Raw genomic sequence first — 26,963 nt, forward strand, 5'->3', positions numbered from 1 at the left:
TCGTGTACAGGTACGACTCAAACGCCACAGAAAAGCTTCAGATCCAAAACTGAACTGATCTTCACACTGTGAAGCTAAAGTGCCAACTATGAACTTCATTTTTCTTTATATTGAGTTATATGTTTCACATAAGAGTTTACGTATATCTGCAACATGTTTTCTTTCGGCTTATTGAAGTCCAGGTTGCTGTTTGAAGCTGTATTTTTCTACATTGAGCAAAATGTAAAGATGCTCTTTCATGATTATGAATAAGGAATGAAAGAGAAACTATCTCCTCAACCCTTAAACATCGTATCTGTTGTCATTCCATAATAATCATTGATCTCACATAAATCAAAAAAGAATATTTTGACTTTTCATCTTTCTCAGATAATCTGTTTTCTCCATTGAGGACCATGGAGCTGACATATTTTAGCGCTGTGCAGGTGCTGTTGGAGAACCTCGAAGTTGATACTGCATCTCAGGTGTCATTTAACTTTGTTCACTTCATGTTGGTTGCCTTTGATGCCGCCCTGGTATCGAGTCTCGGGTGCAGATCAGTGGTTGCCTGTCACTCTGTGCTTGCCCCTGGCCAACATCTCTGTTTCCAGTACTTCACTCTGACAAAGAGAAGGAAAAATGAGGATTCACATCAACAGCGGTGAGATAATATATACACACTGAGTCGATTTAACAGACAAAACTATAAGAAAGTTTGGGGGAGTTTTAGGAGCTTATTTGCAGCCAAAATCCAGGTTGGTAACAGAAAGAGAAGAATGTCAGAAAAAGACGGCAGAGAGACAATAGAGGAGTAGCAGATGGAGCGGGGAGGGGAAGCTGATGACAGGAGAGCGGAGTCAGTGTGCGGAGGGAGGAAAGGGTGAGGCTGAGCGAAAATGACACCAGCAAAGCAGAGGTATGGGGACGTGGGAGGTGCAGAGGGGAGCTGGAGGGCAGCGAGTCGCACTAAGTTGCTGACTGACTTCTGGAACAGGATGGGGAAGTGGTGAAGGAGGCCAGGAGAGCTGCTTCCATAGGTGGGTCTCTATGACACATGGTTACACACAATGAAGCGCATTATGAGTAAGAGTCGATGTCAGTGTGAGCTACTTTGACTTTCCACAGCACTGTTTTTCTTCGATGAGATTTCTTGTTCTTCCATTAGTGCCAGTTTAAACTGTGTTTCTCCAGCAGCAGCGCTCACAGACTGAATTCCCTCAGTGATGCCAGGGAAACTGGCATGTTGTCTGGACTTCTTCTCTTTGCAGCTGATCGAGTGTTGAGCTGGAATCCAAAAAAAGCTGTTAAACTTGTCGCTGGCAGGCTGGAGTGTGTGTGTGCCCATGTGTGCACCTAAGGGTGAGCTGTGTGATCAAACAAGGGAAAGACTGAGAGCGTGAGGTCATGCCAGCCACCAGGTTTAAATGCGAAAGCTTGTATCAGTGTGTGTGTGTGTGTATGTGTGTGAGAAAGGGAGAAAGCGAGGGAGGCTGGCTGTGTGTGGATCATGTTTCAGCCTGAGCAGCAGTCTCTCTTTTCTCCACTCTCACATGAACAGGACAGTAACACTACTGCAGAGCGAACCAAAGGGAGGCCCCACGAGGGGCAGCAGCTCCGTGAACCGCTGTACGTTCAGACATAAACACTGCAGCGATACTGTAAATCCTGCACCTATCCTGACTTAGCACATTGTTACTGAGAGGCACAGCCTCTCGTTTTATGCCCAGACCTCAGCGAACGTATTGAATATTTATCCTGTGATTAGACACACACACATTTGTAGGCATTCCTTAGAAGGACATTAAGCTAATCATTATCAAAACAAACTGCTTGAGCCAAGTCCAAAGTACTTTACTACTACAGAGAATAATTTCTAATAGTTTTCCGTTTGAGTCGAGAGGCTGTTGGCCTGAGACCAGCATTTCTCTCTGTTTTGAGACTCAGGAGTTTGAGCAGCATCGTGTTGCACCACAGTTGCTCCAGAATATTGTACAACAACCACCATCAACAGAAAATCAGAAAATTTGTTAAAGGGCAGCTCTGATCATTTGTCCATTAGTTTTTGTATTTACGTTGTTTTTCAACATAGCTCAAAATTGCGTTGTGGTTTAGTTTGTCTTGTATTCCTTCTTTAATTTGCTAAAAAGTACAAACATATGAGGAATTTAATGTTTTTATGGCATATAATATAGGGGCCATTGTTAACTTTGACAACACTGGTGTGTGCTTGGTTAAATACACTCAGGGGATTATCGTGGTGTTATTGTTACCATCTGAGAACTCTTCATGAGCTCATAAACGGTTTAAAGGAGTCAAAACAGCAGTAAGAAATCCTCGGTCACACCTACCAACATTGATTTTCTGCAAGGACCCTGAACTGCGATTAATCTCCGGCGCTTTGTTTATATAGCACTTTCAAGACCCTGAAACACATTTTATAGTGCTGCGAAAAGACACTGTACAGAGGAGTAGCTGCAAATTTATGCCGACACTTCTAACAGATAATATAAACAATGGCACAAAACGTAAAGAAAATCATCTTGGGTGGAGTATCTCTTTGTTGTAATAGTGCTTCTTCAGGCTGATTATATTACTGTTTATTTGCCTTTTTAATGGTGCCATGTAAATGCATGGTCCTTACAAATGATTCACCTTTAGAATGAAAATTAACTTTTTTTTTTTTTTTTTAAGAATAGCATAATAGTTACAGAACAAGTTCCAAAAATAACTAAACAATCCAAAGGTTTTCTCAGTTTTAATAACTCTGTATATGTGCACAGTTCTGCTCATTTACACTCACATGGATGCATACAAATATTCAATGCAGTGTAATTACAAAGTATGAAGATCTACATACAGAAATCTCACTGCAAAAGTTGAATTGAAAGCGATGCAAAACCCTTTTTTCTCAGCATGTGTCTGTATGTCACATGCACTCAAATGTTAATGTGTACATTCATACTTTAGGAACAAAGCGACCTTTTTCCTACTCTTTCTTCATCGCCCTCACACTGTCTGTTTTTCACAGCTTTGCTTGTCAGTCGTGTATCTGTGGCTTCACAGCTGTACTCTTCTCATTGTAAAGTCCCTTCTTGTTTACATTGCGGCAATGTCCCAATGAGCTTTCTCCACCTTTCCCTCTGTTTATCAAATCAGGGCCGGAGGTGTTTTCCAGCTACAGCAGCAGTGCCATGTCTGAGGCAGCAGTGCCCGACGCCCTGGTGTCCCCGGCGGTGGGCGGTCTGTACGGGGAGAAGGCCGTGGGCCCCGCGGTGGACTTCAGCTATGTTGGTATCGATGCCATTCTGGAACAGATGAGGAGGAAAGCCATGAAACAGGGTTTTGAGCTCAACATTATGGTTGTAGGTAAGTAGGACATGTATACACTCTGCAGCCTTAATTAAGTCAAGTGTGCTTTCAACCAGGATATTTTCTCTCTTGGTTCTTTTCCAAGGTTTGTCATTATGTTTTTTAAGTAGAATCAACTCGAATATTTTTGTCTTAGAATGAACTAAGTCAGCTGTTTGGAGTCCTGTTATTCAGATGAGATATGTTTCTCTTTAATCAAGTTTTTGCCGCAAACTCCGTGGCCACACACATTTGGACTTAAAAACTCTCTTTTTCTCAGAGTCCTGTGATCAGACACCTTTAAAACGGGAGCTAATTACACGACACCAAAGAGTAGACAGGTCACCATAAAACCCACCCGGTGTCTCCTCGGGATAATGTCGCGACAGTTGGTCTGTGTCTCATGCTCAATTAAAACAGGCTTTTAGAGGAGCGGCCTCAGGGCTGAGGGTTGCTTTCTTCATTTTGTGGTTAAGCAAGTTTGGTTTCTATGCTTTCTACATTTACGTGGAAGAACAAACAGGAGCGAAATGAAAAAGAACTGGATGATTCTTGTTGTACAAGTTATCTACAGCTTTGACACAGCCTGAGCGAAATCTGTGCCCGTCGGGTTAAACACAGAGTGAAAGTGTGGAATTTTGGCACCAGCTCACTGTAGTCATGGTTGCTCATGGTAGTAGACTGGAGGACGGCTCTTACAGCTGCTCCCCAGTGTGTTGAAAGTAAAATTTGCCATTTGGACATGGGAAGTCCTTCAACCCAATAGCTAAGTTCACCAGCTGCTGGGTTTTGTGTTTAGCGTTTAGATCCATCTTCGCTTGTAGTGTGTGCTGCTGACAGCCTGTGCATGCGACTTTGTTTGAGAGCCCATCTCCATAAATCAGAGAAGTTTTTGGATGTTGACTTAACCTGAAGTTGAACTGTGAATGGTCACTTCCCAGCGGGCCCCTTCAAACTCCTCTTCATTAACCCTTGGCGAAGTCAGCATGGCATGCAGAGGTCACAGATGGTCTCCGCCGCGTCGACACACTACTGATGAGTTCGACATAACTCGGTTTCACCTAGAGAAGAGCTGTCTATTAACTCTACCATTCTGTCTTAAAGACAAATCATCTCATCAGGAAATTGGTCATATCTACAGCATTTAATTTTTTTTCGGTTGCACGTGTTTGGGGAAAAACTAATCTGAAACTGTTTGTACAGACTGCTACTGCTGGTAAAATCTTCAGCCAAACATAAAACTGCCATTGATTCTCATTTGGGTTTATTATGGCACCAGTGTGTAAACTGTTGTGTAGTGCGAGCTGTCATTGCTGAGCAGTTTTGTCTCATCGGCTGCGCCTCTCTGCTTTACAGGGCAGAGCGGCCTGGGAAAGTCGACTCTGATGAACACGCTGTTCAAGTCCAAAGTCAGCCGCAAGTCGGTGTTGGCTACAGCCCAGGAGAAGATCCCCAAAACAATTGAAATCAAGTCCATCAGTCATGGTATGGCTCAACTCGTCCTTTAGTGAAACTTTTTGTCTTGTCTGATTCCATCTGTGCTGTTAGTGTTACCTAACTCCAGCGCAGAGTATTTTCTACCTGCTTCCACAGTGGATAAACGTAATGATTCAATACATTTCGCGTCTGTGTATTTTTTTCTGTAGACATCGAGGAAAAGGGAGTGAGGATGAAACTGACGGTCATTGATACGCCAGGCTTTGGAGACCAGATCAACAATGAGAACTGGTACGTCACAAATGTACACTCATCATCAGGCACACACTCACTGCATCAGTTATACATTGGAAAAAATTCCATCCAGAATATGAGATCACACACCTTGTTTTGTTTTTTTTAAAGGGGAAAAAACCCTCTTATTTGGACCTTTCTACATACAACAGAAGAAACTAAATAAACACAATTTTGTATTTTCAAATCATTTCACATTTTTACAAGAAGTGCAGTGGTTTTGGTTTTTCTTTTAATTGAATCAACATTGGTTGAAGCGCAGTCCTCCATCATTTACCAGTAATGGGATTTTATAAACAAGAGTTTTTCCAACGGAATTTATAAATTTGTCACAGTTCAGAATAACAAATGCTTTTGTGTTGATCTCAGCATCTCACCACACATTCCCCCCTTTCACCCTCACTTTTCCTGTTGTCTGACTTTTCCTGTTCCTGTTCTTTTTTTCCCCTTATCTCCTTATCAGCCTTCTTTGTTTCTCCAAGTCCCTCCCTCTTCCTCTCTGAACCCATCTGCCTCTTCCTCTAACCATCTTCTTTATCCCCGCTACCCAGCTGGCAGCCCATCATGAAGTTCATTAACGATCAGTACGAGGCGTACCTGCAGGAGGAAATCAACATCAACAGAAAGAAGAGGATTCCAGACTCCAGAGTCCACTGCTGCATATACTTCATCCCACCGACCGGGCACTGGTAGGGGCAAGAATGAGCCACGGGCATGTTCCAAAACCAAAAACATTCTACAAATGTGCAAGTTTAGTGTCCTTGCCTCATTGTCAGATTAAAAAAACGACAAACATGCTCATAAATGAGAATGAGGTGTCTCATTGAGGATTCCTGTAAGACTTCTGGAAACAATTATTGTCACTTTTTCCCAGAAATTGTTAGGATGGACGATGTGCTGAGGAAATTTCCTGCAAGCAGTTTTTTTTTTTATTTTATTTTTTTTATTTGGCATGAAAAAAAAGACAATGTCTTAACTGCACATTTGCATATGTAGCAGAAAGCTACAGATACAGAAAGTCTTTGTTCATTCTTCGTTGTTTCAGTGTGAAGCGGAGTCGAATATCTCTGATTTATTACTCCTCAAATTGAGCAGACTCCCCCACCCATCCACTTTTCAGATCAGAACAAGGCAACATATCCCAGATCTCTCCCCACACACACACACACACACACACACACACACACACACACACACACGGGAAAGACAGATCCTTCTTGCCAGGCCCTGAAGCAGCACAATGTCCCGAGTTTCTGCTCTATTTTTTTTAAACAAAACACACATCTGGCTCTGATCAAAGTGCTTAATCTACCCTCCCTCTCTTTCTCTGCACTCTCATGATTCAAGCACTCGCCGATCGAAGCTCAGGGGGTCGGGGGTGTGCGAGCAGAAGGAATTAGAGGGAGGGTTCACAGGCAGTCTCATGTGTCCATCAAGTGATGGATTCACCATGCAATCCTGAGCTTATTTTTCCATTTGTGTAACTCTAGTAAACTACAGCAATTGGTCTTTGGAAACTGAAGCAGCTGCAGAGAATCTGTGTCTTTTGAGTGCACACACAAAGACACGGTTGATAGCAGAGCGTCACTCGAGAGCTGCACCTCTGTTAATTTTTGTGTGGCGGCCTGTCCGTCCTCGGGGCTGGGGGCTGGTGTGAAATGGCCCCCCAGCCTCCAACCAGCAGCGTTTCATGTTGATCCAGCAATGCAGATGTCACATGGCCGGGCCAGCAGCTGCTTGGGGTTTTCCTTAAAAAGCCTAATGAGACCTGAGACCAGGAAGGATGAGAGAGACGGAGCGCATGCATGTGTTGTTTTTTTTTCACATCAGTTAATATGATCAGGTTATTATTGCTCAGGAAAGATTGGGACTCAAAGCTATGATACGGGCAGAGAACATCTGCCCCCTGCTGTGCAAAGTCTGTCCTACAGTTTCAGGTTCATACATGTAACGTCTGCCTTCCTGTTCTGCCTCTGCCTCCTTCAGTCTGCGGCCTCTTGATGTCGAATTCATGAGGCGTCTTAGTAAGGTGGTCAACATCGTCCCAGTCATCGCAAAGGCGGACACACTGACGCTGGAGGAGAGGGACTTTTTCAAAAAGAAGGTTGTTAGTGGTTCTTTGTTTGTATATTTCTGTTGTCCGTCATCGTCTCTTCCTTTTATTTCCTGCCATGACTTTCCCCAATTGATGCTGCTGCTCCTTTCATTTTCATGTTTTTTTATTTAATCCCTCATTAGCTCTTCAAGCATCTCTATATTTTGTGAGATTTTCTTTGTGTACAGACAGTGGGCTAATCCCGAACTATGAGAGCAGATCAGGTATAAAACCACCCTAATTTGTAGGCTGTGTAGAATTAGGTGGAGCTTTGTCTTATGTCTCTTCAGACTGGATCAAACGTGTTCACCTAATTGCACCTGCCATTAAAAGCTTAGTTTGTATCCCTTGAAAACAGCGGTGTGGCTGAAGATTTTTTTCCATGCTCTTGTTTGAACTTGCCCCTCCACAGATCAGAGAGGAGCTGCGCGCCAACGGGATTGACGTGTATCCACAGAAGGAATTCGACGAGGACGCGGAGGACAGAATGATAAATGAAAAAATCAGGGTGAGGAAACTTTGAGTGAAGACTCAATCAGTCCTGTTTTAAATCTTACTTGACTGGAATGACTGTAACGCCACTCTCTGTTGACCTCTGAACCCGGAGCAGGAAATGATCCCGTTTGCAGTGGTGGGCAGTGATCAGGAGTACCAGGTCAATGGCAGGAGGCTGCTGGGGAGGAAGACCAAGTGGGGCACCATTGAAGGTAAAACTCCTCTAATTTCATATCTGCAGCCTTCTGCACATTGATCATTAACGTCAAAGTGCATTCAGTGGTGAGCAGACAAGTGAGTGAGGAGGCCACGGTCGCGCTCGGCTCTATAAACAATCCTCCTTTCAATCTCCAGACAGCTGCCGTGTGCCATGCAGCTGGCTTTGCCCTCCACCCGACACAGCCTGCTTCTCATAGGGCAAAGCCAGCTGCGTGAATTGTTGACTGCATGTTCTCACGTCACACATGCCCTTTTGTATCACTGGGAGTGATCGCACAGGAAACAAGACATTTTAAAGAAGGAAAACATTTATCATGGCTGCTGTTCCTTGTTCCACTTTATAAAACCGTTGTAAAGCAGCTTACGCCAAAGATTCATGATTCTGTGCTTTGGTGTAAGTTGTTTCTGAACTTAAAAATCTTCCTCCTCCTCCTCCTCAGCCAGTCTTGTCAGCTTTAAAATTGCAGTCCTTTTTTTTTTTTTTCTATTTTGTTAAGTCTTTTTTTCCCCTGTCAGATTAAGCTTTCAGTATTTAATTACGTTATCCACTCCACACAGGAGACACCGCCCTCAATTGAGAATCTTATAGAGGAAGTTTCATTTCCTGCAGAATGCTTAGAGCGTGCATGTGCGCGTGCGACACACACACACACACACACACACACACACGCACACACAGGCGGAATCTTTTTGCCTAGTTGGTTTTATCTTTTCAGATTTGAAGAAGATGAAGTTAGTCACAGTTATCTCCTCTGAGTGTTTGAGCATAGATACTTTACCTGTGTTGACGCCAACACCTCACTACGATCACTGCCTCCACCTAGTGGACCGTCCAGGGAACTCAACACACACCCTTCACCTCTATTTATGCCCATCGCTGGTACGCTGCCTGTTTTCACTCCAAGATTTGATTTGTGATCATTTATCTCTCTTCGTTTGTCTGTTTTGCAGTTGAGAACATCGCCCACTGTGAGTTTGCCTATTTACGAGATCTCCTCATCAGGTTTGTGACCTTTGTCTCTTCTCTTCTTCATCTGGCACTCTGTCTGCATTTTGCATGTCTTCATCCTTTTATATGCAGGTGTTCACTTTAACATTAAAGTACTATTAATGATAGAATTTCTATTATGTTGATTTTTATTTGTGAAAATGAAAAACTTTTGAATTGAAATGCATTTTTCTACTACAAAAAGATTTTTTAGATGCTGGATAAAAGATTGTACATCATGTTATTGAGGCTTTTCCGACTGTGATTCAGTGTCTACGCTGAAGACATTGTGTGAGCAGCAGTGCTTTTCACTTTAAGCGTCTAAACACAAAGCATTCAGTCACAGGGTTCGGCTGAAGGTAACCTATGCAGTGGAAACCCATCAGATCTTATTGAAACATCTCAACAAAAGTCCATAATATGTACTGAGGGGAAAAATACACTCTGTGTGCATTTACTAGCATAAAGAAGAGGTAAACAAATACTTGAAGACCATGTGTATGGGGGGTGGAACAGTTCAGTCATGGATGCTAGGCAGTGATTACATTTGACTGTGATTAACTGCTGCCAACCAAAGTAGGAAAACAAAGCAAAAAAAAAAAAAACTCTGTTCTATATTCCCGTGGTCAATGAATGGGATAAATAGTCAAGGATGTTCTGTAAACCTACACATTCAGCTCTTTAAGTTGTGTCTGTGTTTGCTTGTGTTTAGGACCCATATGCAGAACATTAAAGACATCACCAGCAGCATCCACTATGAAATGTACCGCGTGAGGCGCCTCAACGAGAACAACACAATGGTGGCCCACGCCAACGGCATCCCCGAGCATCATCTTTCCGCCCACGAAATGTAGACGCCACCTGCTCACTCTCCGAGCGACTTCGGTCTTCAGCGAGTCTTCCCACCACTCCGGCCCTCCGTCTCACAGGTGGGAGAGAAACATTAGAAGCCCGCCAGAGGAACTTTCTTTTTCGGTGACGATCGGCGGCTAGATGGACTATTCACGTCAGGTTTTTTTGCCTCTTTAACGAACCTTATCCTCTCAATATTGCTGACAAAGAGTGACGAGAAGTATATTTCCTCATTGTGTGCTGCTTCCAGATCTTATGCTTAATATTTGGTGCCAAAAGTCTAGTCTATACCAAGATTGCCTTAAATAGTAACATATTATTCTCAACCACTTTACGTTTGATGCATTGTGTTTTTTTTTTTTTTAGCAGTCAATATATGCGTATGTGCCACGACAGACAGCGCGGTTTTCTTCCCTTATGCACACGTACAAACCAACATGTGTCTGACTGTGATGATATGGCAAGAGGGCACCACTTTGCCAACGTGCGACACAAACACAGTTGGGCCGCTGAACCAAAAACAAATAGCACATCATACTTAAAATGTTGTCTTCTTTTTCTCAGCCAGTCTTGCTGTAACTGTTCCGCCTCCATGTCCCTGTTGGGTTCAGACGTCCTTGAAAATTCCCAATTATACGCGTCATTGTTTAATAATAGAAATATCTTAAGAGTGATTTAAGGTGAATAAGTATTTATGCACGATATAAAAATGTGAATGTTTATCATGAATTGTGGTCCATTCATTCGAAATTCTTCCCACAGTTGTCCTAAAGTCCCACTCACATCTGTCCTGCTTTCGGGCCGTCGTAGTGCCTTATTTATTGAAGACGGTTTTGCTGGTGTGTTGGCTGAAACTGGAAAGAGAGCAGGTTAGTTGTTGCCAAGTTGCCTTTACGTAGATTTTTTTTTTTTTTTCAAACCCTTTTCAACATCAGGAGATAAATGGTTTTCCATTGACCAGCCCACCTTTTTTAAAAATATATTTTCCATAATGTACCGAGGTTGTTTGTCTTTTCTGAACTATATATAATTCCCTAAACTGTCCCGTTCGTGTATGTTGTCTGTGTTCTGATACATTTTTGTACTTGTATTATTGATAACAAATTTTCTTTTATCTTATTTCAAAGAAATAAAGATTGAAGTTGTAAATACTTACTTTCTTGATTTTTTTTTTTTTAATTTATTTTCTTCTGTTTTACTATACAGTTCAGCGGTATAAACGGTTACTTCTTTGTGCATCCTCACGCTATAAAACCAGACTGTATATTCTTTGGTAGACAACATTTAACTTAATGTTCCACGACAGTAAATCCCCATAGCATTTAATTGCAGGTGTAATTCACTTACTGGAGCACTTTAATCGCCATGTCATTAAGTTTTTCCTTGATTGGTCTCTGAAATCAATATGGCTGCCGACTAGGTCAGTTCATAGCTGATTAGCGCTAATTACTTGAATGCATGAGTGCCTCTTTTCTTCTCCAGTAAGGGAGATTGGAAGGAAAAAAAAAAACAAGCCCAGAGCTCAGGACAAATAACACAATCAGTGCGAGATGTTCAGACGTCCGTGGTTTGTGATCAGATCGCACACAGCTGATATGAAAGCTTTTATTGTTCAGCCGTCAGTATTACAGATGATAGCGTACTTGTATATTTAGGGAACTTGCCAGTCGGCTACAATCACATTTCAAGATACATTTGCAGTCATTTTAATGCTTTTTCCGTTTTAAAGTATTTTTTTTTTTTTTTCATGTTGTACTTTCGGTGACTTTGATTTTTATTATTTCCCTTTGAAATATTTCGCATTCATAAAAATCAGCCCAGTGGGAATTCACAGAAACGGTGAGCTTGTCTGAGGATGTCTTTGTTCGGTTGCTGTCAGTGTACATTAGATAATGGAATATTAGTCTCTTTGAAAGTCAGCTCTGTTCCCTTTATCAAGTTAGAAGACTGGCTCATGTAGCGACTGGGAGGAACGATACGGTGACGAGACCAAACTTTCATGTTTGAGTTTGTCTGAAAATATTGGCATTAGTGGGCTTGAGTTTAACCTCTGACATGCAGTAATTGTAAACATTCCCCACGTTTGTCTGCTTTGACAGTGAACAATATCAAGTTCTCACAGTTTTAGCTTTGGAAGAATTTCTAAACTTGTGAATGTGAACACTGTTCGGGTTATGATCCAGAAGCAGAAAGAACATAATTTCAACATAAACTGCAACAACCAGGTGCTTCTCACAAGATTTCTCACAGAAGAGTGAAAACAATTGTCAGAACTGTTGTCTAACACCCAAGGATAATTTATGAAGAACTACAGAGAGACCCAGAATCAGCAGGTCTAATTGTTTCAAGGAAAATGAGTACTCCATGCTGAAAAAATGCCATTGTAGTACGGGGCTGCTTTTCAAAATACAGAACTAGCAAACTTCATATAATAGAAAGATGAATAGAAAAATGTTCTTGATAAAAAAATTTAAAAAAATCTGCTGCCATCTACCAGGATGATGATGAAACAAAGAACAAATTTTCAGCAAGACAATGATCCCAAACACTCATCCAAGGAAACTCTCATTTGTTTTTAAATAAATTAAAGCCCCTATAGTGGCCCAATCACTTGACTTTAATCCCACTGATCATCTATGAAAAGAACTAAAAATCAGACTTCATAGAAGATCCCCAAAGATTTGAAAATGGTTTGTGTGCAACAATAAGCCAAAGTCACACTTGAGTAATGCAGGTGACTCATTTCTTCATACAGGAGGCATCTTGAAGCTGCTATCACCAACAAAGCCTTTTGTACAAAGCTTGAAATGAATTTCAGTCAGTGTGTTCAATACGTTTTCCTGTGTCATTTCACATTGTTCCAAATAATTTACAGACAACTATGGTTTGATTTCTTTACCTGTGGATTATATCGATTGTTACCAACATCTGGTGAAAATTTGATGTCAGTTGCACCTTAAAGAAAAATGGTGCTGTGTTCAATATTTATATTACCCACTGTATTTTTCCACACAAACAATTCCAAAAGCACAGAATACTGAAAGTTCCACCGTCAGTCTAGACATGGATTTTGATTTCTTTAAAGTCAAAGATGAGATTTGAACTACAGAAAACTTAAAACAATTTAGAATTTTCAGCTGATTGGAGCAATTGAGCCCCTTTTCTTTAAACTTTGGCACATTGCATTGCTTCTGTCGCTTCTCTCACTTGCTTGGAAGGAGTTCGCTGCAGTCTACAATCTGAAGTTAAACACAAAGTAATGAAGCGTGAAGGGAAGACCAGGCTTAGGAAGACAAAGGTTCATCAGTGACTCAATCGTCTGTGCTCCAGTGAGAGAACTGCCCTCTCACACGGCCTAAAACTCGACGTTTTTAAAATGTGTTCTGCAATCTGAGTCTTCATTTTGTATAATTTTGATGATTAACATTTCACTCCACGCAGAGCGATCCAAAATGGTGACTTCATGCTTCACTCCTCAAAATGGCGTCTGCCGTATCTCATCTTCCGTGATAGCGCCCGGCTAACTCGGCCCTCTGGCAAACTCCAACCCTGGTCTCGGCGGACCGCCACATTCTCGTACTCCTTTCTCTTGACTCCTTCCATGTCCCCCGGGGAACAAAGTGGGCGTGAACCGGCGGCAGCTCCGCTTGTGCCGGCCGTGGCTCGCCCCCTCCCCACATGTCACCCAGCAGTCATCTTCTTGGCACCCACCCAGCACTTCGCCGCCCGCTCTAATGACGTTCCTTAATGAGCTGCATGCTTTATGGATACTAATGAAGATGGCATCTCGAGAAGAGGGTGATGCTGTTTGTTTTATGGGCTGCACGCGCACAGACTTGTATGCTGGACGTTTTATGTTATGCACATTGCGATGATATATCATCTCGAACTTACCTTGAGTTTAAACACAAAGCATACCAGCACACGTACAAGCTCCAGATTGCGTGGCGCGGCAGCTGTTTTCATGCTCAGGGACAACTTAACAGCTTTGCACCTCTGCTGCCAGATTGCAGTGCAGATGCAGGCACGTCATACAACCTCTCACAATATTTTAAGGTAAACGAAGGAACTCTAATAAGCAGCATCACACGGTGGGCATTTAAATATACGGGCATGCCCACTGGACAGACCTGGCACAGCGTGATGGATGGCACCTATCAGAGCAGAACGAGCCCTCTGGACAGGAAGCGTTTTGACGAATGCTCGCGCTGGTTAATGCTTGAATGCATTAATATGCAAAAGACAGCCCCAGCAATGCATCAGTGTAGTAAGAGAGCAGACACTGTCAGACGCTTAATGCTGAATCCGAAGATTAACTTTCAGAAAAGATGCTAAGTTCTCCGATAGCATGCATTTCCAACGTCCACTGCATTTGCTTTGCACCTCATCTGCATTGAGCCAATGTGCCGCTAATTAGCACTTGTTTATAAGACAAGAAGAGCTATTCAGCATCGAGCTTTTTCCTTTCATTTTTTTTTTTTTTACCTTTGATTCTTTAATTAGGTGACTTGATTGCACAATCTGCGACCGTGTTCGTGAAAAAATGTGATGGCATGTGGGTGATCATGTTTGTTTGTGTGTGTCTGTGTGTGTGTGTGTGCAACGGTGAATTTGCATGCAGACTCTCACATTCTCCTGGCGTGAGTTGTTGCTGTTTGCCCCCATTTGTCTCTTCCTCCCCCCCATCTGCTGTCTCTCCTTTGTTAGCAGACACCTCACCTTCTCCTCCTCTATCCATCCCTTCCTCTCTTATTTCTCTCTCTCTCGCCAATGTCTGCTTTCGCCCTTGCACTTGGCTCCGTGCCAGGCACTCAGATATGGGAGGAGGGGGGGGAGGAGGGAGGGTCTGCAGCCATATGCAAATGATCCGACTTTATGCAAATCAGTCCTGCTGTTAATTAAAAGTCAGCTGCAAATTCAATTAGCAGACAGAACAGAGAGGGAGGAAACGGGTTTGCTTAGATAGATGTGCTGCGGATCTGAAAGGAGAAAATTCACAAAAACAGCATGCAGGCGACGATTTGGAAAACAAAGAAAGCATTGTCGGGGGGGGTATTCAAGAGGGAGGAATTTTAAAATGGGTTAAATACAAGGTTCAAAGGGTCAATTTCTTGTGGGAAAACACTTCACCATCAAATGATGGCTGTGACTGGTCATAACGTGAAAATAGTGCCGCTGTCGATACACAACCGTGGCATGTCGGTTGACATCCCCACTGGTAGAAAGCACTTGAGACAGAGCGAGAAAACGATCTAGACCGAAGCAGGTGAGGCGGAGAGGAGGGTGTCGTCGGTAGCTCCTGCCTGTGGCTAATTACTGTAAGTAATTAGACTCGCCGCGGATGTATGTCAGCGATTATGTTATGGAAATGAATGCGAGGAAGCATGTGGCTGTGTTTGTTTGTGTCACTCTGACTGTGCGTGCTCGTGCGACGTGCGACGTGTGTCTGTCTGCAAGCTTTTTGAAACGTGGTCCTCCTGCCTTCAACTGCTGTCGTCTGAGCAGGTTTGTGACACTTTGCACCTGAAGAAACTGCACAAGTGGGCCGATTTAAGCACCCCTGGTTCATGCCTGCCTTCTAAACTCATTTCTTTTTTTTTAATCAAAGTAAAACATACCAGCAAGACATCTAATGGAACCACGACTGCAAGGCAGCAAAATGTGGTTTGTTGTGTGACGAGGTAGTGCGGGGTCGTGGTGACCCAGCAAAGGCTCTTCAAATAGGCATGAGCGTGGAGAAGACAGTCCTGTGCCTGGAGAAAAGATGAAGGTGGAGGATGGGTGGGTGGGTGGGTGGCTTCTCCTCCCCAGGGGGAGTGCTGTGGCACGCCGCCAAGAGCCAGCCATCAGCAGTGATGGATGGAAGGAAGTTTGGGATGAACAGAGTGTGAGAGAAGATGGATGTGAAGGGATAAAGGGAGGAAAGCAGCGAGAGATGACAGAGGAGAAACTTCACCAGGACTGAGTCGGACAAACAAACCGAGAGGAGGGAGTGTGGAGGTGTGCGTGTTGAAATTACCGAGGCTTCCAAAAGTGTTCCTCCACCTTGGAAAAAAAAACTGAAAACCATAGATCAGTTTCTTTTCACTACACAAAATTGCAGCAGGTTGTGTTGGTCTATCTCTATCACATAAAATCCCCAATAACATATATTTGTATTTGTGGTTATGAAATCAAAACCAAAATGTGGAAAAGTTCAAGGGAGATGACTACAGTATCTTCAAATGGAATCTTGAACATTTGTGCACCTGAGGAATTAAAATCATAGACAACAATAAGCAGTGCAGCTGGGGGTTGATTATGTCTTCAGGCTTTATTTTTTGTAATATTTGATTGGACATGACGATAATGGTATTCCGAGTTTTTATATAACTTTCACTTTTAGTGCCAAATGGAATACTAATAGAAAGTGCCATATGTTGGGTATGTGAAAGGCACCACTTGCAAATGACGATCTGATTATCCCAGCAAACAAATATTTTTAGTTATTGCTGGTATAATGTAGAAAGTAAAGTCCTAGTTTGGCTTTTATGAGCTCATCTGCCGTGCAGCCTGTTTCATCTGCATGCAGGACTGACTCCACATCAGAAGATCCAATCAGCGCGCACGCACCGAGGGGAAAATCCTAAATGTGCCGGTGTAGAAAAAAACACGCTTGCCAGATTGGTGTTTGAGTCCCCTGCTAGAACCTCCTGACAGCCTGCAAATTCCATCAGAGACGGGATGAATAAAAGCCAGCCACCTGTCTGGAAAAGAACACTTTTAAAGCTAGTTCTGCAACCATGTGAATAGAAATGGGCATTAAAGCCCCCCCCCTCCAAAAAAATGCTTCCTGAACAGAAAGCTTGTTGATACATGGAGTGAGTCAGAGGAGAGTGTGTGTACATATCAACGTTAGAAGCTGTCACAATATACAAGCTAATGGGAAAAAGCAGGTTTGAGGAGAGGGTCACGTAATTAGAAATTAATTTTCCTCATGGCTGCACACTGGTTTCAGCAGGGGGGTGATGTGGATAGGTGATTGGACCACACATACAGTGGCACAAATACCTTAATTACCCTGAAATAACCCCTCCTGCTGCTGATAATTGAAGAAAGTGGATGTCCATGGAAGAAGAAGGCAAATGCAGGAATGGTGAGAGTGATTGCAAATCAGCCTGAAAACACAGGCGACCGAATGCTCGTGCAGGGACCACATCGAGTTAAACTGGAAAAACTGATTGACGTAAATGAAGCTTACAAATTGACTGAATTTAGAAAAAAGACTATATTCAGCAAACAATATTTTTTTTCCATACATGATCTTGAAAAATCTGATGAAAATTGTCATCATATTGGCAATTTTATTAAACTGAATGAAACTGTGGAAAAGACTGATGGGAAGATATATGTGGTGTTGGGAAGCCAGAGAACAGAAGTTTAATTATTACCATAAAAATCATTCTGACTGAATAGAAAAACATTAACAGATAAAAAGTTATTTCTTGCTGCTTAAGCAGTATATACTTTTGAAAGAACTCCTCTGTCCTACTGTACTTTATGTGTCTCTCTGTCACTCAGGTTATAGAGCTGCCATCAGACATCTACAGAGACAAGTTCATCTCCAGCAGCTCAGCATAGGTAGGTGTTTCCGAGTGTGTGTGTGTGCGTGTGTGTGTGTGTGCACTCTTAATTGCCTTTTATTTCCCAGTTGGTTGTCACTCATAACCGTCAGTGTGATTGGCATGATAAATCCCCTCACATACCATCCTAATTAAGCCCATCTTACAGCAAGAAGCCACGAGGGGATATCAAAGCAGACAGGTCGAACCTCACGCTAAGCCAGTTTCACCTCTTGGACCCGATTTATGTCAAAGATGCTTTAATATGAGCTGAAAAACTAAACTCCTTCTATTGTGTACATGTGTCCTCTGGGCCCTTTTTTTTTTCTCTCTCTCTCTCTCTCTCCATCAACTTGCTTCCCCTCTCTTTGTCTGAAAGGTTTGATATCGTGAGGGTTTAATATTGTGTGAGCGCTGACCGAAGAACGCACACACACACACGGGCCCCTGTGGCTGCAGCAGCCGGTCGGATATGAACCAATAAAGCAGGCTTCTGTAATCTTGCAGTACGAGGCAGAGGAAGAACGTGGTTTTTATTAGAGGAGAAATGTTGGCTCAAAGTCCCTCAGTAAATTCACTCCGCACTGCTCGACTGATCCTCCGCCCTCCATCCATGTCTGCTCATCACCTCCTCTCCCCCTTTGCTCCTGTCTCCGCTCTGATACGTTGAGTATTGTTAGGCCTGGTGTTGTTGAGCTCTATTCCTCTGTGGTGAGTAGAAAGCTCTGGTATACATGCAGTGATATAGAAAGATACTGACTGTTATGCAGACATTGGACTCAAGAGCCATGTGGAATTTGCATGGTCTCCCTTTGCGGGTCCTCCAGTTTGCTTTAGTCTAAAAGCATGCGTTTGAGGCTAAAAGGGTTATTTGAAATTGCTCCTATGGATGAATGCGAGTGTCTCTCTGTGGTCATCCCCGGATAGATGAAGCAGTATACTGTAGAAGATGGACAGATGTCCTTCTGACAGTAAAAAGAGAGTATCTGTGTCCAGCTCTGTCTATTAAAATGACAAAAGCACATATTCAGAATAAAAATGCATCCAGACTTCCGGACAAGCTGTTGCTGTTACTGCACAAATTGAAATTGAGCTTGTTAAGTGGTGAAAAGGCGCTAAGTACATGAAGGCTATTCACCGTTGCAGATATGAAAATCCAAGTCCACTAAATGTGATTTGATGACCGTCCAGAGTTGCAATAACATTCACTATAAAAGTAGAAATTGAAACGGCTCTAGTAAAAGCTTCAAAAGTAGCTTCGTGACAGAAAAGTGACAAAATTTCTAATATCATTGATGTCTGGCGCTTCGAAAATCAGAGCAACGCCGTTGACCAACGTGTGCACTTTTCTGAAAGGTAAACAGGAAGCCTCGGGTTACCCTCACAGAGATGAAGATCAAGACAGCACAGACGAGCACAGGGACTATCAAATCAATCCGTTTTATGTTTTCAGGTAAATAAACAATCAAGTACTTTGCTTTCCTTCACAACAAAACCCCCATGTTACAGTGGAGCTACAACAACCGCTGCATTGTGCCCCAGAGCAACGTAAACAACGTCTTTATAGCTGCCATGCGGCAGCCTATGGGCGATTGAAACTGTACAGTTATCTGGAGGGGAAGAAAATGTTCTTTATACCGACACTGATAGCTTGCTATATGTTGTCAAAGATGTGGGGGGTTTCTTTTGTTTTTTTTGGCCTGACACCATTACATCGTTGATATTTTCGAACAAATGTTTTCACCATGACGTCCTTTACCTTCATATTGATTCTGAAGATCTCTAGAATCAAGTCGTCAGCTGAGTAAACCACCTCACATCTCAGTCCCGTGGTTGAAAGGTTCCACATCCTCATCTGGATTTACATGAAAAACAAATCAGGCCAAACCCTGTTCAAAATCTTTTCTTTCGATGCCCAGGGGTAAATCTGTCAGGCGTCTTCTGTCGGCCGTGAACTAACTGATTGTAAAACTCTCAGTCTCAAATTGTCTACACCAACATATCAGTGTTTGTTTTCATATCATCCATATATTAAAATATTCATAAAACGCAACACAAGATGAGTGTTTATTGTGGGGCCAGTGATTGGGAGGTATTTGTGGAAGAGAAAAGCAGGTGATCTGACATTTCCTAATGCAATTATTTTACTGTTTGCTTTACTGAAGATCCGTGGTGTATCGTATTACATGAATTTACCAGCAGTCCTCTTCCTGTGATTAGATGCTGTCTTAAATTAGTCCTGTATGAGAGGTGACTGAAGGGGGTTATAACGGTCTTGTTTTAGTGTAAATGCTTGTTTTCATGCACCAGTATGTCTTTTATATAGATTTTTAAAAGCATTTTTAGTCTGCTACCTGTGAACAATTTTTTGGATATTTTATGGAACAAACTGAATAAATTAATGTCACTTGCCATTTGTATTTTGAGATCATGTTAACAGCAGGCAAACATGTAATAAATTATGTAACGTGTAAACCAATCACAGCTGTTGAGTTCTGATTTGCATGTTATGCAAATGTTGTAACACATTTAGTCTGAAAGGAACAAAGTTCTCCCAGCGCAATGAAAAAAAAAATGTGTGGAACCTCCTGATTTTAAAGCCTCTAAATTTTGGCTTTCACTTGAGTATACAACACAAACACACACACACGCTGGAGGACACACATTCACACCAACAGGAAAGAAGTCTAGATTTGTGCTGTAATATCGTTAAGTTGACTCCCGACTAAAAATACATGAACACATTTTGACTGGAGGCTGCGTGCGTGCGTATTTAACCCCAAATTCTAATTATGTGTGAATGTTTACCCTTTTTCTCTGTCTTCGTGATGCCTCACCTCAATTTTGCAAACTGCTGTAAACATCCACTTCCTCTTCATCGCCTAAATCTAAGCTGAAAAAAGCAACCTTGTGAGGCTTTTACAGCCACACTAATGACACAGAGGGGGGGAAACACTACTGTCCCTGTAATCCCTTTAAACCTCCAAATGAGACTGTTTCATTAAGGAAGTGTGTGGTTTTATAATTTAGACTATTTACAGCTCTCCAGCTCAGGGTCCATTTATTACAGGGGACCCCTGGAAGGTTTTTTTCACTAAGTGGACCGACTGAGTTCAAAGAGACCGAAGAGGAGACTGTGTCGGGCTTTCAAGATTGCAGAGATTATTGCAGTGATGCTGCGATGCAAACAATGGCAGCAAGAGGCCTTGTGTCCTTTTGTGAGTGAATGGAAGCCTCCATCCTGTTCCTACGGCTAAAAGCACGCTGCCTTTGAAAAAACTCCCACACACCGAATCCCCCTGCTTTCAGCTGTAATTATGGTGTTGAAGAGTTTTAATGTTCACAGGGCACAATAAAGGTCACACAGAGTAAATAATGCACCGATGCATATGCTCACTGTATTGTGTGTGAGTTCAGATGACAGGTTAGACTTTTTTTTTTTTTTTTCCTAATACCGCTCATAATTCAGGTGAAATTTTCATCATTTTGAAGGAAAAGTAAATCTAGTCGGCTCCAGACCACGAGCGTTGTACCCAAGAACTGTCAGATAATCAAACCCAGAAGGCATGCGATGAGGAAACACTGTTGTGAAAAGGTTAATGTGAATTTAATTGTTTCCTGCACTACGCTTGCTTTTCTGCTGCAGATTCTGAAGAAATGAATTAACATTTCCATGACACAATTATTGACGGTCTTTGCCTGAAGCCAGATGAGAAGATTGATGCTCTGGTGTCTGTGCCATCATGCCCAGCAGCAGCAGGTTAGTTTCGTTCAGCACTGGAAACAAATGAAACGGTAGACATTCCAGCAATCTTAATTTCCATTCTCTTAAAATTGATGTTCAACCGAATTTTGGACGTAACTCTTTTGTTTGTATTCACTTTTGATTCTGTGATCATTTTGGCTGCGTTAAAGCTTGGAGACATGAACCAGAAATTGTTCTTTTTTGCTAAACTTTTCTAAACAGGTGTCTTTAACTCATATATTTTATTTCATCCATATTTTTTAAACTTTCTGGGTAAGTGTTCTTCTTATGTGTCTCAAGGTTTCCCTCATCTAACTGAGAAAACAAAAAACGAGAGCAGATAGCCTCTTGGTGCTGACCAAATTATTAGATATGTCAAAGATAATAGAAAATCTATTTGCTCTGGTATTTCTAAGTATTGCCAGTTAGTCCTTTTTGCCCTCGTCATGGCCCAAAATACATTTACGTTACAGTTTTTCCCGATGGATGCTTGTACTTTCTCCACTCATGTATGATTATTTACAGCAGTTTTTTTGTTTTTTGTCTGTTTGTAGTTTTGTCAATTATAAGTTCAAGAAGATAACGTTTTTTACAATTCATTGTTGCATACATTATGTTTTAAGGACTTTCCAGTGTTTGACTTGATGTTGAAGTAACAGAGCTCGGAGAGCTTTGATCGCTACAAATCTTTCTAAATGCAGAGAGCGGTTTGCATTACACTCTTGTCTTTTCGTGGATTTATCCAGGATTTGGGAATCTTGTAAAGAGTGAGAGAGGATTTTGTGATTGAGATAACTCAAGCAGAAAACCAGAGTGAAAAGTTATACGCACTCTCTTTTTCCTTCTTATCTATTAATACTTTATTCTCTCTGCTCCTGCAACACAAAACTAGAGGAGTACTTCTGTCAAGCACTTACAATGAATGAATAAAAGGCAACAGAAACTTGCTTTAAAGCATATTTTATCCGTGCTGCTGACAGTTCATCTGTCTCCTGGCTGCATTATAAACCAAACCATAAAGGAGTCGCTTCAGAATGAACAAATGCCGGCCCTTGAAGCTGCACTGTGTGGGAGTTCACTGAGGTCCCAGAGAGATGTTTATCTTGTTGAGGAGCTGACAAAAGAGAGGCGTTCCTCTCTAATTTAGTGGATTTATTGGATTGTGCCACAGGGATACACATATATAAACATTTAAACGCAAAATCTTTAAAAGCCAGACTGCTGTGTCGTAATTGAAAGAAGATAAATCGAAGTGTCTCATTTCAAAAGCATTTTGCTCTGTGGTGGAAAGTTTGATTAAAACTCTATTTTTTTTTTTTTTTGTTTATTAAATGTAAAGCAACAGAAAACACAGTCAATTAGCGTAGTCCAACTCTAGGAGGAAGAGCAAATTGCTGCTGAGCTAAAAAAAAAAAAAGACCAAAGGTCAAGGTTCATGATCAATGATGAAGATCTTTCGTGGTAATGATGAAATTATAGATGAAATTAAAGAAACTTCTGTGCCAGCAGTCATGAGCACAAAGCAGGGTGTGTTGACATGTGATCACAGACTTAATGTCATTTACAGTCAAACATCTTTCATGCTGCTGTCAGAAGATTGAGTTAGTTGGCGTCGAGACGCGAGGCTCTCCAAACAGGAGTTTATTAAAATCACAGAAAATCTGCCTCTGATATTGCAAATGAAAAAGTTAATATTGAACTTCTACAATTTTCTAGTTCGACAAAAGAAAACAAAACAAAAATTCTGAGTTAGTAACTACTAATTCATGTCAACTTGTGTCTTTTTAATAACCTAACATAACTTTTTTCCCTTCAGTCCAGTATGAAAGCAACACCAATGTCCAATTATTTTTATTCCTTTTTAGAAGCACTTTTTACACTAATAAGAATTTAATTTGTTGTATTTTGTTGTTCTCCGACCAGAGATGTGGAAAAGTTTCAGTCTGGAGCGTTACATCTCCTCAGCTGACGTGTAGAACAGTTACTGTACAAAACCACCGTGACAATTAGCCGGGCGTCACACAGGGCTGCAGATGCCACATGGGTGGGTTTACAGTAACCTTTAACCTCTGCCTCTGAAGAGACGGGGGTCGACTTCTTGAAGAATGCCATGGCAGAAGACAAGATGAGCACGCCCGCACGCACACACACACACACACACACACACACACACACACACACACACACACACACACACACACACACACACACACACACACACACACAATGTACATATAGACATACACCTCTGCAACCAAGGTGTAACTCAAGTTCTCCGGCTTAATTAAGTGCAGCCCACTTTGGAGCTGCCATCTCATTTAGCTAATTAGTCATGAATATGAAATGCCAGGATTTTAATTAGCTTGCCATTGTCAAAGAGCGAGAGAGAGAAATATCAGACTAATTTTCCCTCCTCGCTTGGCCACACTTTGTAATATAAAGACCGAGCAGGAATGTGATTGGATTCCTTTGTACAAATCAGTAAGTAGTAGGCGAGCCCATGCCGGCTCATTTTCACTTTCTTACGATGTATTGATAACAAGCACTAAGTATTTCAAATTAACGGTGATATTTGTCAAATGTTCGTGTTTAAATTTACTTACTGTAATCGAGGGTTGATTAAATGTATATTTAATGAATTTGAAGAGAAATGTGCCGAGAGTCTTGTTATTAGCTTTTCCTGTCAGTTCATGAATATATGTCTGTATTAAGTGTTCAGTGAAACTATAAACATGTCATGTGATGTTTATTTATGACTCACGGGGACGTGTACATGAAAAAAGTGATTTACTTAATCTCTGTGAGAAATATCTACAAATAGCAGTTCAGATCAAGGATTCTTCATAACAGGTGTCTAAATGTCAAATAATCAGAATTTTCTTGAAAGATATAATTTTCACATAATTGTCCTCATAAAAATTTGTTCATAATCGAGGAATAAAAACACAAATCCACTTACTAAACTGACATATCTACCCATTTCCTTTGTTTTATAGCAAACCATCAACTCAAGTACCTTTTAATCAAGCTCTACCAGGAAGCCGGCCGTCAAGAGCAAACAGCAAAGAGCAGCCTCTGCAAGGTTTAGCAGACAACGCCGGACAGCTAGATGGGTCTGGGGTCTATTCTGTGGTTGGTAATTAGATTGATTAAGGCTGAGCTGCTGCTGGAGACACGACGACAGGCAGCGGGAAATGGAGATGGATGAGCCTGTGGGGCTGCGGCGACGAGATAGGAATGGTGAATGGAGCTCATCTCGGCCGGCTGGCTGGCTGCTGCACAGAGAAGAATAGGTCATTGGGCTGTAATCCTCCTCTCTGTCCCTCTGCTCGGTGTCTGGATGAGGCCGAGCACAGATTCACTCCCGCGGGAGGCAGTGGACATTGTGACTGTGAGATTGGTCTCTTTTTTCCTGATCCATGGATGGACTCCTCCGAGTCTGCTTTGTCTTTGTGTGCTCTGTCGCCGTACAGTTTGCCGCTCTCACTGCCTTGATTGCAGAGGCAAGCAGGAGTTCAGCATCATTACAAACACAGGTGTACGTGTGTGTGTGTGTGTGTGTGTGTGTGTGTGTGTGTGTGTGTGTGTGTGTGTGTGTGTTGCACAGAACAGGTGGGCTCTGTGTGTCCATCGCTCCCCGTGGAGTTATTGTTTGATCAAGGACAGAATGGCAGACCGAAACAGAGAGTGAGAGATGGAGCATAACTCACCTCGATTGCTTCCTGTCTAACAGCGGCGCTGTAGCCAAACCGCAGCTTCCTCTCGGCCGATATCAGGTTTCAGGCCTGCGACTGCTAGGTGTTTTCCACACGTCTCGGTTCTCACCGGAGAAATCCACATCGTCCCACTCATGACGAATCTTAAAGATATAAACCTTCAAACTCTTCTTATCTGTCAGACAAAGCGTCAATTAAAGTCTTCAACTAAAACTGCACTGGTGTTTAATATGAGTTGCCAAGGAAACAGCTCTTTCGTACCAGCAGCCTCCATTGTTTTGCCGAATGAAATGGCAATTAACTCAGTGCCCACCCAGGCCTCTTCACACGAGGGGCTCGGCAGAGCGCAGGGTCACATGGATTCTGCTGCAGATCCATAAACAGGCTTCAAACCCTTTTTTTTTCCCCTCACCTGTGAATCCCAGACATGCTTGGCACAAGCTGGGCTTGATGGGATTTTATCAAAATAAAATTCCTGGATAATTAATGTAATTTATTTTTCCACTTTAGATTTTCTTTCTGTTCAATATAAATGTGAGTAGATTTTTATGAATGAACAGTTACAGATACATCATAATACCCTGAAAAAAAAAAATCACTCAACAAATCTTTTTTGTTTTACTGATCACTTTTATAGTAAAAATGTTTTTATCTTAATTTTAATAAAATTGTCCCTTCCCCTGTTTCTACTGAAAACCCATATTGTTGAAGGATTGGTGTCTTGAGTGCAGGCAGCATGTTTTTCTCTTGCCTCTCTAACCAAAGAGGCGTGATATCAATCTCGATCTCTCGTAGGAACTCTTATTCAATCACCTGAGAGAGCGCTGATTTAATAGCAGGACCTCAGCCTTTCATTTATCACCAGAATGAAAGGCTGTGCAGAAGTGAAAATTAATACAGCTGTGTGTGTGTGCGTGTGTGTGTGTGTGTGTGTGTGTGTGTGTGTGTGTGTGTGTGTGTGTGTGTGTGTGTGTGTGTGTGCGTGCGTGTGTGTGCGTGCGTGTGTTGTCTGGAAGGAAAAATGATCTAAATATTCTTTCTTCCTCCCCCACCTGCCTTTCTCTCCACCTCCTGCCCTTTGCCACACAGACACACACATGCACGAAATTCTGTTGCAACCAGAATTAAAATTGTAATGGTTATTGATCTACGGTTTATAAATAACCCCCCCACCCCCCCAGGTCATCATCCTCTTATGAGTCTGCCTGCCGTTTTCTGCAATATGCCGTGATATAAAAGAATCTCTATTCACAGTCAGTATTACTCAAACTGGATGTTATTAGATCCTGCTAGGCTTTCTATTTTTTTTTTTTAAGAAAATAGTTTTTAAACTGTTACTGATGCCTTTAAAAAAGACAATAATTCCTCCAGTGCCATAAATCCTGTCAGCTGTTAGAGTCACAGCCAGCTTTTGTTATAAATTTGAGGACTGTGTTTTACTTTTGAAAGTGACCAGAGCCTGGCGAGTAGCCAAATTTGTTATTGATTGGCTGAAGTGAAGGTTGTAATTTTTAAGGGTCATGTCTGGGCTGATCTGTCTGAAGCCCTGACCTCTGACCTCCCCTCAGGTCCCAGGGGAGTCTGCAACCGTGAAGGTGCAAAGAGCATCGAATTGACTTAGACTCTTAAAATACTTGAATGAATTGCTGATTTTATTCCGGAATATGTGTTTGCTTGTGAGGGGTGTTTCATGCGAAGACTCATACCACTTTTTTTTTTTTTTTTTTGGGGGGGGGGGGTGTTGGTCATCTAGTGAATTATGCATCAGATTTTATTTGCAGTTTCCCACATATTTGTTTATATTCTAGTGTGTTTATTTACTATTGGAGTACTACACATAAAAAGCCAAAGAAAACAAGAAAAAGTAAAAGATAAAAAAAAAACCTAACATTTTTTAATCTTTTCTTTGTGTCCAACGGGGTTAATTCAGATTAAGACTAATATTTACTGTCATCAGGGAGTTGTTAGTCAAAGTAAGAACTTCCAGTAATCTAATAAAGATAAAGTCAGACATGTGATGATTCTGCAAAGGCTGTCATCACACTGGCTGCACCATTTGGTTATTTTCAGAAAACCAAGCACAGCTTTTTCCATAATTGCATCAATCAAATGTTTTGTTTGTTTCGTATGTTGCCTCTGAAGGAAGCAGTCAGCAGGAATCGCGGTTGTTTGCTATGCCTTTGCAGTGCCGCTC

The 26,963-nt window shown here is 41.9% G+C and overlaps 1 protein-coding gene across 4 annotated transcripts in view; it reads left to right on the forward strand.

The window, feature by feature from the left end:
• The window catches only part of septin9a (septin 9a), a 66,709-nt gene extending 55,851 nt beyond the window's left edge, over positions 1–10,858 (forward strand). For all 4 annotated transcript variants that reach the window (XM_030089843.1, XM_030089846.1, XM_030089845.1 and 1 more), the window contains 9 exons: positions 3,136–3,345; positions 4,684–4,812; positions 4,974–5,055; positions 5,610–5,747; positions 7,045–7,162; positions 7,566–7,661; positions 7,764–7,860; positions 8,819–8,870; positions 9,568–10,858. In XM_030089843.1, coding sequence (XP_029945703.1) covers positions 3,136–3,345; positions 4,684–4,812; positions 4,974–5,055; positions 5,610–5,747; positions 7,045–7,162; positions 7,566–7,661; positions 7,764–7,860; positions 8,819–8,870; positions 9,568–9,709 — 1,064 coding nt within the window. In that variant the 3' untranslated portion in view covers positions 9,710–10,858. The remainder of the gene's footprint in view (positions 1–3,135; positions 3,346–4,683; positions 4,813–4,973; positions 5,056–5,609; positions 5,748–7,044; positions 7,163–7,565; positions 7,662–7,763; positions 7,861–8,818; positions 8,871–9,567) is intronic.
• Positions 10,859–26,963: the final 16,105 nt, after the last annotated feature.

This window comes from Salarias fasciatus, chromosome 4 (genome assembly GCF_902148845.1).
Source record: "Salarias fasciatus chromosome 4, fSalaFa1.1, whole genome shotgun sequence".
Classification (NCBI taxonomy): Eukaryota; Metazoa; Chordata; class Actinopteri; order Blenniiformes; family Blenniidae; genus Salarias; species Salarias fasciatus.